The sequence below is a fragment of the Aphanomyces astaci genome (genome assembly GCF_000520075.1).
Source record: "Aphanomyces astaci strain APO3 unplaced genomic scaffold supercont1.1, whole genome shotgun sequence".
Taxonomy (NCBI): domain Eukaryota; phylum Oomycota; class Saprolegniomycetes; order Saprolegniales; family Verrucalvaceae; genus Aphanomyces; species Aphanomyces astaci.
The window spans coordinates 1,050,937-1,068,491 of NW_009798264.1; the positions used below are offsets into that span (position 1 = coordinate 1,050,937).

Below are 17,555 nucleotides of genomic sequence, written 5' to 3' on the forward strand. Positions count from 1 at the left end.
TGATCGGCGATCTCTGAGCTACGAAGTAGCACAATAAAGACAGTATTTTCGGGGCGTTGGCTTCAAATATAGCACACTATTAATAGTAAAGACATCTTGAGGTATAATTTAACAAGGATTACAGTAGTAGCAATTTACGTGTACGCCGGAGAAAAGTTATGCAACCGTTTGTTTTGTATGCAGCCCAGCAACTCAGCGCATTCGATTATTGAGGAATATACCAATCCTTCAAAATGGAATTGTATTGTACTGCTGCTTTCTTTCTCAGACAAAACATGATTTGATTCTAACATGGTGATGATCAACGATGCACTACTGTAGTAACGTTACTACCATATCGTTTGAGGAGGATCAAAAAGCCTGTAACGGTTCCTTTGCTCTAGCGGTTTCGCACTACTTCGCCCGAAACCGTTCGTCAAGCATGTAAGTTAGATTTCCTTGAAAAGATCGTTGGAATTTGATGTTATATATAACATTATATGTAAAAAGATATACGAAGTTGTGGTCCAAGCCATATATATACTCCTGCATTTCAAATGGTATTATTAATATATGAAGCCATGAGATGAACCGATTTGAAATGTCTACTACGTACTCCTTAGTAGCGCATAAGCAATTTGTGCATTAACCAATACAATGCCTCGTTTTAGCTGCGCAAAGTGGTCACATGTCCATCAAGGCGTGCCGAACCAGGCTAACATGCCCACAGTTGGATGCATTCATTCATGATGTACAATATTGAAAAATCTGTATCGTGCTATCGAGTGTTGATAAAGTCGTTGTGGTGCACCGGTGGTGCGTTGGTGCTGACCACATCCGCGATATGCCGCGGGCATCGGAGCAACTCGTCGACAATAGCCGCCGAGTTGTCCGACATGTTCAATGGAGGTCGTTCCAATTGCATGGACCGCCGCGGCACTCTTCTCATTGTGTCCTCCAACGCTGGAGGCGGGGCGCTCGCGCGGCGGGAGCGGGTGGACGTCGTCGCAGAGACGTCGCTGAAGTTCTTTTGGCGCAACGCGTCGAGAAACGGCTCGGGTTTGAAGAACAGCTCCATGGTGTTGATACGCGTACTCGGGTCGATCTCGACGATCGCAAACCCCGTGAGCTCGACCAAGTCGGACGAGGTTTTGTCTGCGCTGGCCGTGCAATGGCCCCAGTGGCGCCACGAAAACGATACCCGCGGCAACGCCGAAAACACTTGAAGCACTTCCCAGGCAAAGCCATCCGGGAACGCCGACGCAAACGACGAGTACGACCGCCCCCTGGACGACCCGTGCGCATCGTACACATGGCGAGGACAATGGGACAACAGGCCGTTGTACTTTCCACTCGTGTGCAAGTCGGACGCGGTCACTGGAGGCCCCATGTTCACTTTCAGCTAGAATAAACAACACATGATGATGGCCATTCAGTCGATGGACGTGTCAACTGTACGTACACTGAACGTGGCGGGGTCGACGGTCGTCCACTGGTCTATGTCGGCCTTGTGGCTGACTTCCATTTCCCATTTCTTCATCAAGTTCTGCACCATCCATTCGAGGGATTGCGGCACGTGATTGTATGTCTTGCCTTGCAAGAAAGACAAGTCGAGCAACGCATACTCGGGTTTGCTAATGCGCCAATGGATCGACGGGTCGTCGACGTTGCCTCGATGCGGCACAATCTGCCCAAAGTGCTTTTGCAGCGTGAATATCTCGTCCTTGGCTTGGTCGACAAGTCCGCTTTGTAATGGAATCACGGCGGTAGGAACGTACAGATAGATCTCTGTTGAATGGGACCCCCGCTCGGACACAGCGTCTCGGGCGTTTTGGGCCTCCAACGCCTGCCGCGTCAACGTCGGATGCAGGAGCGGCTGCTTCTCACACAACACCTCAATCCACTGCTTGTACTCATGCCCGTTCGTCGCGGCCAATGCAATGACGCCGTCTTTGAGCGTCGTGACCACGAATCCCAAATGCACGGACCGATTAGGCTGCACCATCATTGCTTGCACACGGAATTTCCACGCCTTGCCTTCGTACTCGTCCGTGGCATACGCCGTCAACTGGTTCGTACGACTTAGCACAAAGTAGTACATTGTCCATCCTTTGAAGAAACCCCCTTTATAGCGCAACCAGCTGCTCATGGCAATTGAAGAGGCCAGCGCAAGGGTAGTCGTTGCGCCGTTCGACGATTCGGGGACAATCTCGTCGATGCTGTTGGTGAACATGGGTAACGGTGTACTTCCTCGTCGGGCCATGTGATTCATCTGGTCCGTTGGTATGATACTAGTATGGCAATGGAAAGGCTGGTGGCGACGCTTCAGAGCAGAGAAGTCCGACGAGGCATTCAGAACTTATGATCCGTCGTATTCGGCATTTTGGATATCGCATCCGGATAATCTGCTGAACAAACAATCACCAGATGCAGGAGCACTTTATTTGAAATTTTTGAGAATTTTGCTGCAAAAACACGAGAACATTTTGTTCCGCCACAAGAAAAATCAAAAAAAGGAAAGAAAGGCTTTTTTATGTGTCGAAACAAACCCCCATGGACATCCTCGTTAAATACCCTAAATAATACGACGACGCGTTGATTTGAGGTGAAAGTTATTTAGGGTATTTAACCTCGCGACTGTCCCTACAACGATCTTGGGCCGCTCACTTTCAAACTGTGACTGATCGACGACGACGATGATCAAGCGCCTGTTCTCGACCGCCACCAAGAAGAAGCTGACTGTGGACCAGTTGCACGCTCGCGGTGGCATTCAGGGCAAGCGTGTATTGGTGCGAGCTGACTTGAATGTGCCTTTGAGCAAGAAGGATCCCAGCGTGATCACCGACGACACTCGCATCCGCGAAGCATTGCCGACGTTGCGTTTCCTATTGCAGAACGACGCGTCTGTTGTGCTATCCAGCCACTTGGGCCGACCGAAAGGACAAGTCAATGACAAGATGCGCTTGGCGCCTGTCGCCACGCGGTTGTCTGAACTTTTGGGGAAACCGATCGTGTCTGTATCGGATTCAATTGGGTCGGAAGTGGATGCGGCGAAAGCGGCGCTTAAAGGCGGTGAAGTCCTCCTGCTTGAAAACTTGCGCTTCCATCCCCAAGAAGAAGCGAACGACCCTGCATTCGCCAAGGACCTTGCACGGAACATTGATGTGTTTGTCAACGACGCCTTTGGCACGGCCCATCGTGCGCACGCCTCGACTGAAGGAGTGACCAAGTTCATTCCCGTGTCGGTGGCAGGCAAACTCCTCGAAAAGGAGCTCAAGTACCTCAGCGAAGCGGTGGACAGCCCCAAGCGCCCCTTGGCAGCGATCATTGGCGGCGCCAAAGTGTCCACGAAGATCCCCGTGTTAGAATCCCTGCTTGAAAAGTGCGACAAGGTTTTCCTCGGCGGTGGCATGATTTTCACGTTTTATCGAGCCCAAGTACGTTCAAGATGCTTCAGCAGCATGCATTCTGAAGCCATGAGAATAGGGTATTTCAGTGGGCAAGTCCATCGTCGAAGAAGACAAGATTGAATTGGCCAAGTCCCTGTTGGAAAAGGTAGCCTTTATAGCTTTGGTAGTACACTGCTTCAAAGTGCATATCCGTTGTGTAGGCCAAGCAAAAAGGCGTCAAGTTCATCCTTCCTACCGACGTAGTCGTCGCGGACAAGTACGATGCCGACGCCAACTCGAAAGTTGTAAGCATTTACGACATTCCCGATGAATGGCTGGGACTTGGTATGTGCGATACAGTACACGTTGAAATATTTATTGTAAAAAGGAGTCATCCCATATTCATTGGTCAACAGATGTTGGACCGGAAACCCAAGCCGTGTTTGAATCTGAATTGGTCGACTGCAACACGATTGTCTGGAATGGCCCGATGGGGGTCTTTGAGTTTGAAAAGTTTGCCCAAGGGACGAATCACGTGGCCAAAATCCTCGCTGCTCGCACCAAGGATGTACGACAGAAGCGTTTCCATTGACTTGGGTTATTTCTCTCGATTGTAGGGTGCGACTACAATCATCGGAGGCGGCGATTCGGTTGCGGCAGTGGAACAATGCGGATTGGCCAAGGAGATGAGTCACATTTCGACGGGGGGTGGCGCTAGCTTAGAACTTCTCGAGGGGAAAACCCTTCCCGGCGTCGCTGCGTTGAACGATGCATAAACATGTTGGTGTCCCTTGTGTTAAGCTCTGAACGAACGTTAGATAGACATACCACTTCAACGCTCCCGGTCACTATTAGTAGTACTAACAGTAAGTACTATTAATACGTAGTAGTACTCCGAGTACGTGATATGTACTTTTGATACTGACAGTGAAGTGCAAACAATTTAAACGCGAGTAGTATTACTACTATACGTCGAGGGAAGTGCGATTAAATTGAAATTTAAAACTTCACCTCTAGATCTGAGACGAACATCGAATAAAAACAAATCAAATAAGTTAGTACTACTAATAGTAGGATCGCGAAAGAAAATCGAGAACACAAACAACTCAACTTGCGCGCCAAATTCAAATATCCGAGTGCTAAGAATGGTGGACAAGGCACGCTCGCGTCCAGGTAGCCCATGTGATGCATGCATGAACCAATGTCAGGGTAGATGCGTCCACGAAGGCCAAAAGCGGCAGAAACAAGAGAAAGGCGCAGGCTCCACCTGACCCTTCCCAAGACGAGGAGCAGGACAACACAAGCGAAAACGACAACAATTCCGGACAGTCCGATGACGAATGCGACGAATCTGAGCTCTACGCGTCTCTTTATTTCGAGAAGAACAACCTTGGGATCGCAGTTTACGACGCATTGACGTCGAAACTCACAATCAACCAGCTTGTCGTTCCCCACTTGGATTTGCGCATGGTACATAATGGCCATGCAAATGCTCTTGACGCGAACATGCTGCTTAGGTGGTGGATCAACTGGTGACGCAAATTGAACCCGGGACAGTCATAGTGTCCAAGCTGAATGTGGCAAAGCACAACATCTTAAGCGCGTTGGACAACGTACAATTTGACAGAATGACCACGCAAGTTCGCAAGGTATCTCCATCTATAACGTCGACAATCTGACCCAAGCACGTCCTTTCCCAACTTGTTAGCATTCAGGTAGCTATTCAAGCATGTACGCAAGCGAATAACAACGCAGTAGACTTTGCATACTTGAAGGGGTGCAAGGAGATTGAAGGGTTGCGGATTGGAACAGACTGGAGCTCCAACGTTGGTGTATTCGATGACTCAACCAAGTAAGGCTTGTACTCCCGCGTCGTGTTTGTTGTAATGAACTAACGTTAGGCGAGAGAAATACAAGTACTTGAGCAGCTACTTTGACTTTGACAGCTTGGAAATGATACGAGCGGTTGGAGGTAAGTGGAGCTAAAAGTAATGATTTTCCCCGCGACTTGACAACTGTGCTTAGCATTGGTGGCCTTCCTTTCAAGCGAAAAGGTAGGAGCATTTGTCATTCATTATTGCTAACGTTAGGAATAGATAAGCAACCAACTTGACAGTTCGGCTGCTGTTTTCGTCACAGCGGTCGAGCAAGCATCGTTCGACGGTATCATGCTCGTGGACTCCAACACCCTCAAAGCCCTTCAAATATTCAATCAAGTAAATCAGCACTGGTTAATACATAGCCAACCTACTATAACGGTGTGATAGGAACATCATCCATCCCAAGTCAAGGTATGGTTCTAGAAACAGCAACTGATGGTACTTGGTTGATTAACGCTATGTATTCAAAGTCGTTTGAGAGGTCCAAGGAAGGGTTCAGGTTGAACGTATCCATTGAAATCAACTACGACTCATGTCTTCTGTAGTATCTACGCCCTTCTTGACAACACAATTACCAAAAGCGGAAAGTTCCTGCTGCGGCAGTGGCTATTGAAGCCACTTACGGACGTATCCAAGATTGAAAGCCGGCATACCACCGTGGCATACTTCGTCGAGTCACGCCAGTCCGACTTGGTGAAGGATTTGGTAAAACCAATTACTTGTTTTACTCTCTCTTTCAAGCGTTAATCGAATTCCTAGACCACCTCATTGCGCGGCTTTCGAGATGCATTTCGCATTTTGCGCCGCGTTAAGACCATGCGGGCCAAAGGCCGTGACTGGTGTGCGTTGCAGCAGTGCATGTCGTGCTACCTTGCGATTCGGTAAGTTGGATAGTCCTATTGCACCCACTTTTGCCACCATGCCTAGCAAGGAATTGGTGCAGTGCTCGATGCCTGCAAACTTGAACTTGGTCGAGCAAATTTCAAGCATTTCCAGCATCCAAGACCTCAACAACTTGCTGTGCAACGTCGTGGATTTCGATGCAACGAAAAAAGAGGCCTCATGTAGTATTCGCGAAGGCGTGTCGGCCGAGCTGGACGCGGCACGGGACAAACTCGCCCAAGTTGATCAGGTATTATTGGATCTCTTTGACGAGAGCCAGATCGGTTGACTGAAGTGACGCAATAGATCCTTGTGGACTTGGCGGGAATCCTGCAAGACGAATGGCCGCAATTAAAGTCGATTTCACTGCAGTTTCTCCCCCGAGTTGGCTACGTGATTCGATGCCCATCGGCAGCCCCAATCCCACCGATCTTACAGTTCCAATTCGAAGACAGCTCGTTTAGCTTTTACAAGGTAGGCCAAGACCAGACCAATGTATTTGCTCCACATTCACGTCATCTACCCATAGTGCCCAAAATGTCGAAAGCTGGACGAAGACTTTGGCGACATTCACGGTTACATTTCAGACATTCAGCACCGTGCGTTGATATTTTCGTTTTGTGCTGCTTGATATCTAACGTTGCCGACATATTTTTCAAGAGCTGACCACTGAGGTCACGAAAGCTGTCCTTGACGAAGAACCGTCTCTGCTACGTACGATACAAACACACTTTACAATCTGATGGTCATTTCGTAGAAATGATCCACATTGTGGCCCAAGTCGATTGTTTCTTGTCGTTGGCGTCGTGTGCGCAGAATTTCAACTTTGTCAGGTCCGTCGTCGATGGATATCTCAAATCATAATGTCGTTATCTCACGCAGCAGTGTTAGACCCACCATGTGCGACGACGTTGTGTTTATGGCCAAGGGGGCTCGGCACCCGTTGCAGGAATTGACAGTCGAGTCGTACATCCCAAACGACATTGTGCTTGGCCCGGGCGGCGGATATATTGCTGTGGTCACGGGACAAAATGGATCTGGTACGTCGCTAACGTTTGCAAGCCCAACTATGTAGCCAACAGTATCGATAGGCAAATCTGTCTTTTTAAAGATGGTGGGAGTGATGCAGTTTTTGGCTCAAGTTGGGTCGTTCGTCCCAGCTACAGAAGGTTCGTCCGTCAGTACATGCCCTGAGTCTCATCAACTGGCGTGTTAGCAACAATTGGCGTCGTGAACAAAATATTTTCCAGAATCCTCAGGTATGTGGTCTCAGGGTTTTCATACTGAATGACTTTTACTTAGCTTGGAAACAGCCACGTTGTGCCAAAGCGCGTTTTCGATCGACTGCAACCAGGTGACGGCGATTCGCATCTATGTTCAGACTAGTTATGAACAGATTGTGTGTAGCTAGCTACAATGATGAACCATGGAGACACCAAGAGCTTGCTCCTCATTGACGAATTCGGCAAAGGTTCAACACTTCGACAACCGCGATACCACTAACCAATTGTAGGGACGTGTCCGTCGGATGGGATTTGCTTGCTGGTAGGTTTTTTACTATGTTCTTGCTCGAATTAAGCAAAGGCTTACGTGTTAGACTTCCGCGCTGAAGCATTTAAAAGACCAAGTGGTGCAATTCGGCGGCCCTAGAGTCGTGCTGACCACTCACTTTTTGGTACGCTTGCAAACCGTGGTCCATCATCGTATCGACCGACGTACTACTAGTACTACTCAACTTAACCCTAGGAAATATTCCGTGAGCCAACCCTGAGCGGCGTTTTGGGGTTTCAACCGGCCGATACAGCAGCAACCGAGTGGCCAAGCAAGGCCGACAACAGCTCGTCCGTCATTACGACGTACGTCATGTCGTCGGTGGCGGTGGAGGGCAAAGAAAGCGACGGGGTCCACCGAACGAGTTCGCTGTACGAGTTGGTTCCAGGGATATCCACATCCAGCAATGCCATTCAATGCGCCATAACTGCTGGTACTACCACGCATCGTTCAACGCATGCTCACTGAGGACTAGGGATGGACAACGACTCGGTGAATCGAGCTGCCCAAGTGCTCCAGTTGAGCCGGAGTCGCCGCCACATCGAAGTGCCCGTGACGTGTCCGTCGCCAAAGATGCAAGCAAAGCTCGACGCGTTTTACACCCTCACCGAGCTGTTCATGGCCGAGGAAACCTGGAAAACGTGTCCGCTCGACAAAGTGACCGAATTGCTGCGCATGGCTCGGTCCATCGACGGCATTATTCAATAGGTTTCTTGCATTCATCATTCATATACTAGGATGAGTAAGTGATTCGCCGTGGATTTCAAACTCCAGCTTGACGTCTTCAAACAATGGAGGAATGTCCAACGAGTCGACATCATGGAGCGCATCGGACGGAGGCAAGTCGTGATCCAGGTGAATGGGTGGGAAGTTGCAGTGGGTTACGTCTACAGCATTGTGTGAAGCGTTGCACCTCCCAAGGGAACGTTCATACCGTCGAGGTCGTCCAAAGGCATCTCGACAGGTTCAGCAGACTGAGCAGCGTCCACTTCTTGCTGCCAGGATAGAATTTCCGCGTCCATTTGCTGCTTCAGCTCCTTCATGTGCAGGGCGTCGGTGTCTGCCGCGGAAATTCCTCCATATGCTAGTTCAATATCCTGGGTCCATAACTTAGCACATACATGGCGATGTAGCATGTTCAGATCAACCTCATCTGTTCGCGGTTTCGTCGTGACTGACGGAAACGACGCTAGCTTCGAGACGGCGTCCTCAGCATCCCCAGCCTTCTCGCCAGCGCCGCCCTTTCGAGGCGTTTGAAAGTCGTGAAACTGCGCGGTCTTGTTGTTCGATATGTCGCCCAAGGCTCGCCTTCGTAGGACTTGCATTAGCGAGACTTTCACACAGGAAGATTACCACCTTTGCTTCGTCGACCCTTTCTTGGCGGCAGAAAACGACGAGACTTTGGCTGCTCCATGTGTCGGCGCGGTGTCGACGCGATCGGAATGGAACTGAGATTCCGTCTGCTTGATGGAGAGTCCTACACGGAGTCTCAAGCATATTGATACACGACGTGTGTGTCCTTACCTTGGAATAGGAGCTGGCGGCGGATTTGCGGAGTGTTCTCCGCGCCAACATCCATGTGTTCCATCTTCCTGCTGGCGTGCCAAAAAGTTGAAAGTTCAAACCGCGACTCCGGATAATTATCCGTTGGATGAATGTTTGTGCTTTGACATTGCTGAACCTGCGTTCCCATTGGGTCATTTACGAACCCTACCCCTCGTAATACAAATCTACAGTAGGGTGGACCATACAAAGCCAAAGATAAACAGAATAAAAACAATCAACCATCTGGCCAAAGACAACTCACTTGATTAAAGTATGTGAATCAAACAAGGGGCAATTGACGTCGACGCATTAGCACGGTTTTCATCAACCAATTGATGAACTCGATTGTCGTGGGAAGCTCGTTGTGGTTGGATATGCTGATCGTACCATTTTTTTTGCAGTCGAAAGCTTCCGCTGCCTCCTTCAAGACCTCTTCTCGACGCTGTCCATCCTCTTCGTTGAAAACATGTCGTGCGTCATCTCCAGTGTGGTCGTGTTTGGTGTGTTGGCCAAGCTGTTTGGCTCGAGCAACGGAACCGACGACTCGAAGAAGCAAGGAGCGTATGGCTCCATCCCAATCCACAAAGAAAGCAAGCTGGCGCAGCTGTCGCATCCGTGGGAAGTGATCGCGGCGGTCAAGATGCTGGTCAAGGAAAAGCTGGTCGGGCCCAAACAGTTGCCCACCAACTTGAACGCTGACGACGCGTGGTGCTTCAAGATGGTCAAGAAAGTCAGCCGCAGTTTCACCCTGGTGATCGTGAACCTCCCCGAGGAACTTCGCTTGTCCATTTGCGTGTTCTACTTGGCGCTGCGCGCGCTGGACACGGTCGAAGACGACATGAAGCGCATCGACAACGCGACCAAGATCAAAATGCTGCATGAGTTCTACTTGCAACTGTACGACACGAAGCTATCGATCCATGGCATCGGCGAAGGCGACGAGGCCACCGTGTTAGAGCAAATCGCGTTCATGAACCGGTCGTTCGCGTCGCTGCCGACGTCCCACCAAGAGATCATTGCCGACATCACCAAAAAGATGGGTGCCGGCATGGCCGAGTTCGTCGAGGTGGACATGGGCCAAGGCACCGTGCGCACCGCCGACTACGACAAGTACTGCTACTACGTCGCGGGACTAGTCGGCGAAGGGCTGAGCCGGCTGTTTTCGGCCAGCGGGCTGGAGGCGCCGTCGGTGGGCTCGCTCACCATGCTAAGCAACTCGATGGGGTTGTTCCTTCAAAAGGTCAACATCATCCGCGACTACTTGGAGGACTTTGTCGAAGGGCGGACGTTCTGGCCCCAGGAGATTTGGAAGAAACACATGGGCAACCTCGGTGACATGCGCGACGTGAGCAAGCAACCGGCGAGCCTCGCCTGCTTGAACGAAATGGTGTTTGACGCGCTGCGCCACATCCCCGACTGCATGACGTACCTCTCGGGCATCCACCACCCGGACGTGTTCTTCTTTTGCGCGATGCCGCAGGTGATGGCGGTCGCCACGCTCGCCAAGCTGTACAACAACCCGCTCGTGTTTACTGGCGTCGTCAAGGTGCGCAAAGGCACGGCCGCGTTTCTCTTGGAGCATGCCGTGTCCATGCCCAAGGTCCGCGGTATGTTCAGCAACTACGTCCAGGACATCCAGGCCAACGGCACCCACACGCCGGCACGCCAGGCGGTTCTAGACATGGCCCTGCAAGCGATTCACAATGATGTGCTGGAGATGCCAAACTTGAGCGGCGTCGCCATCGCCGCCTTCGTGGCGCTTGTGGGGTCCTTAGGGTACCTTGTCACAGCCAACGGGTTCGTGCTGCCGCCCCTCACCGCCTCGTTCGACGTGGTTGTGGTCGCCGTGGTGTTTGCCAGCGTCGCGCTTTTGCTCTCGTTCGGACTGTCGCCGTTTGTCCAGTTGGAGCAGCAACACGCGACGAAGAAGACCGAGTAAGTGCATACTGTACACATACAGCGTGGAGGGGGATGTACTAGTTAGTACATTGTACATATAGCCATAAGACAAGGAAATGCTGCTTTGTGTGTTTTTAGTATGGGGGAGGTTAACTATGAACTAAGCTTACTACTGGAAGGACTACATTGTAGTAGAAATCAAGTTTAGCATTGGTCACTCCTAAGTTGGACAGATAGGATGATGAAGGTCCATCAAGTCCTCGTCGAGAAACGTGCCGCCATTCGACGTCCGGCAAAACTGCTCTTCCAACGACCGCAAGCGCGTATTTGTCACCTATGTCAATATATATAAATTGATGTCATTCGGGAATTGAAGAAATATATATATATATATATATATATATATATATATATATATATTGGAGTTGAAGCAATATATATATATATATGACAATAAATAGAAGAAATGTACTATATAGTCGTACTATTAACAGTATATATATATAAGACATAGGAATATGAGCAGATAATATATATATACATAAGCCATGGGAGTAGAAGCAAAGACCTAAATAATACGATGAAGCAGGGGGATTGATTGTATGTATACCTTGAAGCTCCTCGCCAGGGTGAAGAAGCTATGGATGCTCGTGTCCGACTACCATCATATATATATATATACTCATGTATGATATATTGGGATCCAGGTTGAGATATACCTCGGGGACGAGCTCATGCAGGGATGTATGGAGAATAGCCATCAGAGCTTCGGTCGTGTGGGCGAGCATGAGCATGCGCTACGTTTTGTAACAAATAGTAGTTAAAACATGAAATATAACAAAGGAATCCATAACGACCAAACCTTGGCAAGGGACAGCAGGGCCAGCGCCACTCGAAAGAACGATTTCCATCCTTTGGAGATGAACAAATCAAAGAAACGCAGCACCACTCGCGGCGCCAACGCCTGGCAGTTTGCAAACAGCGTCAGGATCCAGCTATACAGTAGCAGCAGCAGCACGTTGTGAAGCTAGTATGTCGTCACTAGTAATACTAGGTACTAGTACCCCGTCGCATACGCGTTCGGGTGCATGTGGTGGTCTACTAGATGCTCGTGGAGGTCTTGGAGGTGGGTATGCACCAATTCGTCCAGCTACAAGGACTCTTATAAAAGAGAACAATGAACACATACAAACGTACTTGGTAAAAGCGCGCGTTTAGCAACGGCAGTCCGGGGGCGTAGATGCCTTGGAGGTCGAACGACTCCATGAGAACATAAAGCAGTCGAAATGCATGGGAGCACTCCCACTTGGACCCAAACAAGAGCACCGCGACGACATAATCCATGCCCTAACAGCGACCAATAAAGCGTTCGTGTGCAAACACTCGAAAATGATATACAAACACCCGAAAATGATATAAAAACACCCGAAAATGATATACAAACACCCGAAAATGATATACAAACACTCGAAAATGATATACCTGGCAGTACCCAATCGACGGGTTAGACGTGGCATACGCCTTGAGTACGCGCCGCAACGCGTGCTTTCGCGAGTCCTTGGTAGTGCTGCGGGGGTCAAAGGGCAGGCTGCGATGACGAGGGAGGTTGAAGGTCCGATCGGTATCGATGTGAATTTGGTGCAAATCTTGGGCCAGTTTGGACGGGTTCGGTCCGAGGGTGGGGGTGGCATTTTGTCCGTAGCGCCGCTCAATGTCGTCGAGGGAAGGAATCGTGGAAAAGGACATGTGCCGACGCTTCATTACACAGCTCCACCACGTGGACACTTGGCAATTTGCACGCAAGAGCTCAATGTTCCACAACCACTACAAATATTCAATAGGTGTGATGTCGAGGCAGGGCATACTTCCTGCCAAGTAAGATGTGGCACGTCTGTTCGCTACAAAGATCACACACAAAATTAGACACTGGTGAGCCATCGCGTGATGCAAAGTACCTGGCACACGTCGCACACGCGAGACCTCTGGTCCAGGCCATCGATCCGCATGCGCCCTTTCGAGCAGCCGCCGCAGACCAACGCGCCACAGCTCTAACGTCCAACGTATGAGTTGGTGGGAATGGCACTTTATACAGGCTACATGCACGAAATTACGCGGCAGTGATGTTTGCGTCGGAATGCAGTGAACGCAACGAAGCACACCATACACGCGTCAATGGCATCATCTGGGACCCATGCAGCTCCGGCAATCAACATGGCCTCGGCATTCAGACGCTTGACACTGAACACGCTGCTTGTGCTGGTGCAGCTACCTACGCTGAAGGTCCGTGGTCGCAAAGGTTGTGATGCTGGAGTCGCCGCCGCCATTATGGTCAAGAAGAAGCAGAAATAAATACATGTATTGTGATTGACAAGAAATCTACGATATCCGGCTTTAACCGGATAATCAGGCCACACCCAGTAACTACCAGTTACACATGCGACTTTGACGTGGAACGTTCTCGCTTTCAAGTTCCCATGCCAGGGCAAGCTCGTCCTGTCGCGATATGAACTGTGGTTAAACGTGAACTACTAGTATTAATAGTGTCAAGGAGTCTACGCTTCCAAGTCAATTTCGATGGCCGCGTTCGTGGGCGGGAGAATCCTAATAACGTACAGTGCACAACGAGTCAGAACGATCCACACATATTGCACATGTTTGAGTTGTCATAGTACCCCAATCCCAACCGGGTAGGGTCATGTACTGGCTCGACGTAGCCTGGAACAAGGGCCACGCGTTTGGTTTCCAGCATGACCAATGCCACAAACATCTTCACCTGACGCAAAAAAAGCACGACATGATGTACATACATTGGAAAACCCCGTTATATAAAGGAATACATGAACAGTTTACTTGATTTTTCGCAAAGTTTCGACCTGGGCACATGGTCACGCCCATTCCAAACGGCTTGAACGCTTCGGCTTGAGCGCTCGTGGCGTGTACAAATCGATCAACTCTACCATGATTTGTACTCGTGACCCACAACATACAGTATGTCAAAGAAATATATGTAACAAATACTGAAACGATTTCGATTGAGGGAAAATAGCGTCGTCGAAATGCCCCAAGCTTGGAAAGATCATCACATTCGACCCCTTGGCCAAATGCACGTGCGAATCCTATACAGAATACATGTGTGATATACTATGCCACCTTGCCTGAAATTAGCAATGAAGGATGGATGTACCGGCAGCTTCAACTCGACATCTTCCGTGGCCACGCGCATCATCAACGACGAAGCACTCAGCCGCAGCGCCTCGTCCACAGCGCTCGCGAGCAGGACGCACTTGCCCAGCTGGTCCCCAGACCACACGTCGCCGACCCCCAAATGCCCTCGGACTTCGTCCCGAACAGCGTTCCACGCGGTGGGGTTTTGGAGGAGGTAAAAGAGCGACCAAAACGTGGTCGGAATCGAATTGGCACTTGCCGCCCAGAGAAGCGCCATCGATTCCTTGGCGGCATCGTACGGCGCCACGACGTGAGCGGGAAATGTCGTCTTGACGGCCTGCACAAATCATCGCCATCCCCCAATGTTCAACACATGAGAATATGCTGATTGACCATGGTACCTCGAGTCGCTTTTGGATGATGGCGGCGGCGTCGGCCGCTGTATTGGCGTCCAAGGCATGCACGAGGCTACGTCGAGCATTCGCCGCTGACGGGAGAAACACTACAGCCAAAGTGTTAAGTCACTCGAACGAAAACAATCCTACGGGGGGGCACGCCGGCTACAAACAGCGGAAACGACTGGTCAAACGTGTGAAAGGCCTGCCACAGGGTCGGGTTGGCATCCACGAGCGAGTCACCCAAGAGCACGCGTGTGCCGGATTCAAAAATACACCGCTCGACAAACGACAGCAACGACAACCGCTGCGACGCACCGAATTGGCCAAGCACGCGGCGCTGCTGGGCGAGGGTGCGTTCGATGAGGCCCCCCACGGCAGACGAGTGTTGCAAGTGGGGGTGGATGAGCTTGTGGTAGTCAACGACGGGGGAGTCCGGGTGGAGGGCTTGGGTGTAGCGGGCAAAGGCGGCGCTTTGGTCCAACGCTTTCTGGGAGATGTCTTGGAACGCTGGCTTGTGACTCAGCGACTTGTGCTTGAGCAGCGCCGAGTACGACTTGGGCGAGACGAAGAACGTCATGGTTTTGCCTGCCAGGTACACGCTGAAGACGGATCCGTACTTAGCCTGGCATTGGCGAAGGAAGGCCACAGGGTCCTTTGAAAACGACAGAGTCGAGCCAAAGAACGGCACCCACGACGGCACCACAGGCGGAGCTCCTCGGGGGCTGGTTCGGGTGAACGCCAGCCACGCTACGACGCCGAGCATCACGGTGATGGCGGAGGCAGCGGCCACGGAATTCGAGAAGACGTCCATTTGTTGCGCAGTGGAAGGACCCACTGGTGGTGATGCCAGTTGTTTACCTCGTGGCAATATTGAGGTAATCGCTGAGTCGGGTAACAGATGGGGAAATCTCCCATTTATTTCCATAAAGTGCGTAAATTGGGCAAGGCAATCCCAATAACTGCTCGTCGAAAGGGTTGCGTCCCTGTTGAACGCATACCTGAGCAACGAATGTCACCTGTATCACTTGTCCACTTGTCACCGACTTGTGAGTCCTTGGTATTGATCTCTGTCACCATCGTTGGTTCTCTGCAGAGGCAATTCCTTTGGTGTTCGGAAGACGAAACCCCCAAACGCCCAGCCGCATGCCATCGTGAGATTTGTTGAAACTTCAAGTGCGCAGAAGGGCTGTTCGATTGAGACGAGAAATTGCATACCGGTAGCACAATCTCGTCAACGCCATGATAGAGGAACATGTATTCCTTCGGTTCGCGGACCACAACGCTGACAAACCCCATTCATCATTTTACCTCGTGGTAAACTATCCAGACAACCATGCTCTTTTCCAAGGCATCCTTCATGGTCATACTCATCCTGGCCTCCATCGCTGGCTCCAATGCGCAGACTACTACTACTCTAGCCCCCACTCCCGCTCCTAATGCAGCACCCAGCCCCACACTAACACCTGAACCAACACCAGAACCTACTCTTACACCCACTATCACCCCTACTCCTGCACCTACCCCCGCATCAACACCAGCACCTACACCAGCACCTACACCAGCACCTACACCAGCACCTACACCAGAACCAACACCGGCACCAACACCTGCACCTACTCCTGCACCTACTCCTGTACCTACTCCTGCACCCACCCCCGAACCAACCCCTCAACAGACACCCGAACCTACCCCTGCACCCACCCCCGAGCCAACTCCTCAATCGACGCCTGAACCTACTTCTGAACCATCTCCTGCACTCACCCCCCAACCTACCCCTGCACCCACCCCCGAGCCAACTCCTCAATCGACGCCCGAACCTACTTCTGAACCATCTCCTGCACTCACCCCCCAACCTACCCCTGCAACCACCCCCGAGCCAACCCCTCAACAGACACCCGAACCTACCCCTGCACCCACCCCCGAGCCAACTCTTCAACCGACGCCTGAACCTACTTCTGAACCTTCTCCTGCACATACCCCCCAACCTACCCCTGCAACCACCCCCGAGCCAACTCCTCAACCGACGCCTGAACCTACTTCTGAACCTTCTCCTGCACTTACCCCCCAACCAACCTCTGCACCTATCCATGCACGTACTATTTCACCTACCCCTCGTCCAACTCCGCTTTCCACCACTACTCGCCCGTCCCGATCCCCAACTGTCGTGGCTGTTCCTCATTCTCCCGCGCCACCAACGAATCGCCCGTCGGTTTCGACGCGGGGCCACATCTGCCCCACCTCGTCGTCATGCCAAGTCGCCCCCAACCGGCTATTCAAGTTTGTCTTCGGAGTGGACGGTTCGTTTTGCAGCCTTGGCCCCAAGTATTGCTCCCCTTCCGTTCCCGAGAGCTGTCCAGGGCCCCAGACAGGCCTTCCGTATGGATCATATTGCACTACATTGCCCACGGGTCGTTTGGGTTGCCTCCCGCACTCCATATGCGCGGACGGCACGATCATCGAAGACGGGGAGCTTACCGACGACGCCGTCGTTCCAGAGGATACGACACCCCCCGAACCAACCGAAGCCCCCGCGCCGTCGGACCCCGTCTTTGACGACGTGTCCAAGTGCGTGCTCGACATGAACGTTCCCGACTTGGAAATGTGCTCAGACGAGAATGTCCTGAAAGGGGGATGGGCCTCCATCAGCGTGCAGGGAAGATACCACTTTTGCACTCAAGTGACCCCCCAAATGCCCACGTTTTGCGTTGCAAACATCGTGGGGAATTGTCCCCACGCCCAACCAGGGCTTCCCTACGGCTCCGAATGCAAGTGGTTGACCAAGACAAACGTCTACGGCTGCGTACCGCGCACTACATGTGCTGAAAACGACCCCCCAACTACCCCTCCCCCAACCACCCCCGCCCCCA

General features: G+C 51.3%; 8 protein-coding genes across 15 annotated transcripts; 3 read left to right on the top strand and 5 right to left on the bottom strand.

The window, feature by feature from the left end:
- Window positions 1–602: 602 nt before the first annotated feature.
- Window positions 603–2,347, bottom strand: H257_00365 (hypothetical protein). The gene is made up of 2 exons (XM_009823016.1): window positions 1,442–2,347; window positions 603–1,381 (listed from the first exon to the last, which is right to left on the bottom strand). The coding sequence occupies exons 1-2, from the start codon at window positions 2,249–2,251 to the stop codon at window positions 758–760; spliced, it is 1,434 nt and encodes a 477-aa protein (XP_009821318.1). The 5' UTR covers window positions 2,252–2,347; the 3' UTR covers window positions 603–757.
- Window positions 2,348–2,618: 271 nt separating this feature from the next.
- Window positions 2,619–4,267, top strand: H257_00366 (hypothetical protein). Its single transcript, XM_009823017.1, has 5 exons — window positions 2,619–3,416; window positions 3,466–3,534; window positions 3,590–3,713; window positions 3,785–3,936; window positions 3,986–4,267. The coding sequence occupies exons 1-5, from the start codon at window positions 2,676–2,678 to the stop codon at window positions 4,142–4,144; spliced, it is 1,245 nt and encodes a 414-aa protein (XP_009821319.1). The 5' UTR covers window positions 2,619–2,675; the 3' UTR covers window positions 4,145–4,267.
- Window positions 4,268–6,064: 1,797 nt separating this feature from the next.
- Window positions 6,065–8,841, top strand: H257_00367 (hypothetical protein; the record flags this gene model as incomplete). The annotated part of the gene is made up of 15 exons (XM_009823018.1): window positions 6,065–6,129; window positions 6,176–6,380; window positions 6,437–6,604; window positions 6,660–6,729; window positions 6,791–6,844; window positions 6,888–6,963; window positions 7,022–7,170; window positions 7,222–7,299; window positions 7,347–7,389; window positions 7,433–7,484; window positions 7,538–7,601; window positions 7,644–7,675; window positions 7,728–7,805; window positions 7,877–8,114; window positions 8,157–8,841. The coding sequence occupies 15 exons, from the start codon at window positions 6,065–6,067 to the stop codon at window positions 8,387–8,389; spliced, it is 1,605 nt and encodes a 534-aa protein (XP_009821320.1). The 3' UTR covers window positions 8,390–8,841.
- Window positions 8,156–9,292, bottom strand: H257_00368. Of its 2 annotated transcripts, XM_009823019.1 has the most exons (5): window positions 9,206–9,292; window positions 9,038–9,158; window positions 8,830–8,989; window positions 8,616–8,778; window positions 8,156–8,568 (listed from the first exon to the last, which is right to left on the bottom strand). In XM_009823019.1, the coding sequence occupies exons 1-5, from the start codon at window positions 9,267–9,269 to the stop codon at window positions 8,408–8,410; spliced, it is 669 nt and encodes a 222-aa protein (XP_009821321.1). In that variant the 5' UTR covers window positions 9,270–9,292; the 3' UTR covers window positions 8,156–8,407. The 2 variants fall into 2 exon arrangements, with proteins under 2 accessions (XP_009821321.1, XP_009821322.1); XM_009823020.1 differs by having other exon boundaries at window positions 8,830–9,158.
- A 273-nt stretch (window positions 9,293–9,565) lies between these two features.
- On the bottom strand, window positions 9,566–13,531 carry H257_00369 (hypothetical protein). Its single transcript, XM_009823021.1, has 10 exons — window positions 13,237–13,531; window positions 13,081–13,173; window positions 12,991–13,023; window positions 12,608–12,949; window positions 12,323–12,472; window positions 12,190–12,275; window positions 11,988–12,120; window positions 11,845–11,922; window positions 11,736–11,783; window positions 9,566–11,459 (listed from the first exon to the last, which is right to left on the bottom strand). The coding sequence occupies exons 1-10, from the start codon at window positions 13,447–13,449 to the stop codon at window positions 11,346–11,348; spliced, it is 1,290 nt and encodes a 429-aa protein (XP_009821323.1). The 5' UTR covers window positions 13,450–13,531; the 3' UTR covers window positions 9,566–11,345.
- On the top strand, window positions 9,578–11,495 carry H257_00370 (farnesyl-diphosphate farnesyltransferase). The gene has a single exon (XM_009823022.1). The coding sequence runs from the start codon at window positions 9,693–9,695 to the stop codon at window positions 11,163–11,165; it is 1,473 nt and encodes a 490-aa protein (XP_009821324.1). The 5' UTR covers window positions 9,578–9,692; the 3' UTR covers window positions 11,166–11,495.
- Window positions 13,532–13,634: 103 nt separating the features above from the next.
- On the bottom strand, window positions 13,635–15,601 carry H257_00371 (hypothetical protein). Of its 7 annotated transcripts, none has more exons than XM_009823023.1 (7): window positions 14,836–15,601; window positions 14,692–14,792; window positions 14,310–14,627; window positions 14,144–14,241; window positions 13,976–14,078; window positions 13,798–13,898; window positions 13,635–13,726 (listed from the first exon to the last, which is right to left on the bottom strand). In XM_009823023.1, the coding sequence occupies exons 1-7, from the start codon at window positions 15,497–15,499 to the stop codon at window positions 13,678–13,680; spliced, it is 1,434 nt and encodes a 477-aa protein (XP_009821325.1). In that variant the 5' UTR covers window positions 15,500–15,601; the 3' UTR covers window positions 13,635–13,677. The 7 variants fall into 7 exon arrangements, with proteins under 7 accessions (XP_009821325.1, XP_009821327.1, XP_009821326.1 ...); XM_009823025.1 differs by having other exon boundaries at window positions 13,963–14,078; XM_009823024.1 differs by having other exon boundaries at window positions 13,635–13,898.
- Window positions 15,602–16,354: 753 nt separating this feature from the next.
- On the bottom strand, window positions 16,355–17,542 carry H257_00372 (hypothetical protein). Its single transcript, XM_009823030.1, has 2 exons — window positions 16,722–17,542; window positions 16,355–16,421 (listed from the first exon to the last, which is right to left on the bottom strand). Exon 1 carries the CDS (start codon window positions 17,329–17,331, stop codon window positions 16,864–16,866), a length of 468 nt encoding a protein of 155 aa, XP_009821332.1. The 5' UTR covers window positions 17,332–17,542; the 3' UTR covers window positions 16,355–16,421; window positions 16,722–16,863.
- Between the last annotated feature and the right edge of the window lie 13 nt (window positions 17,543–17,555).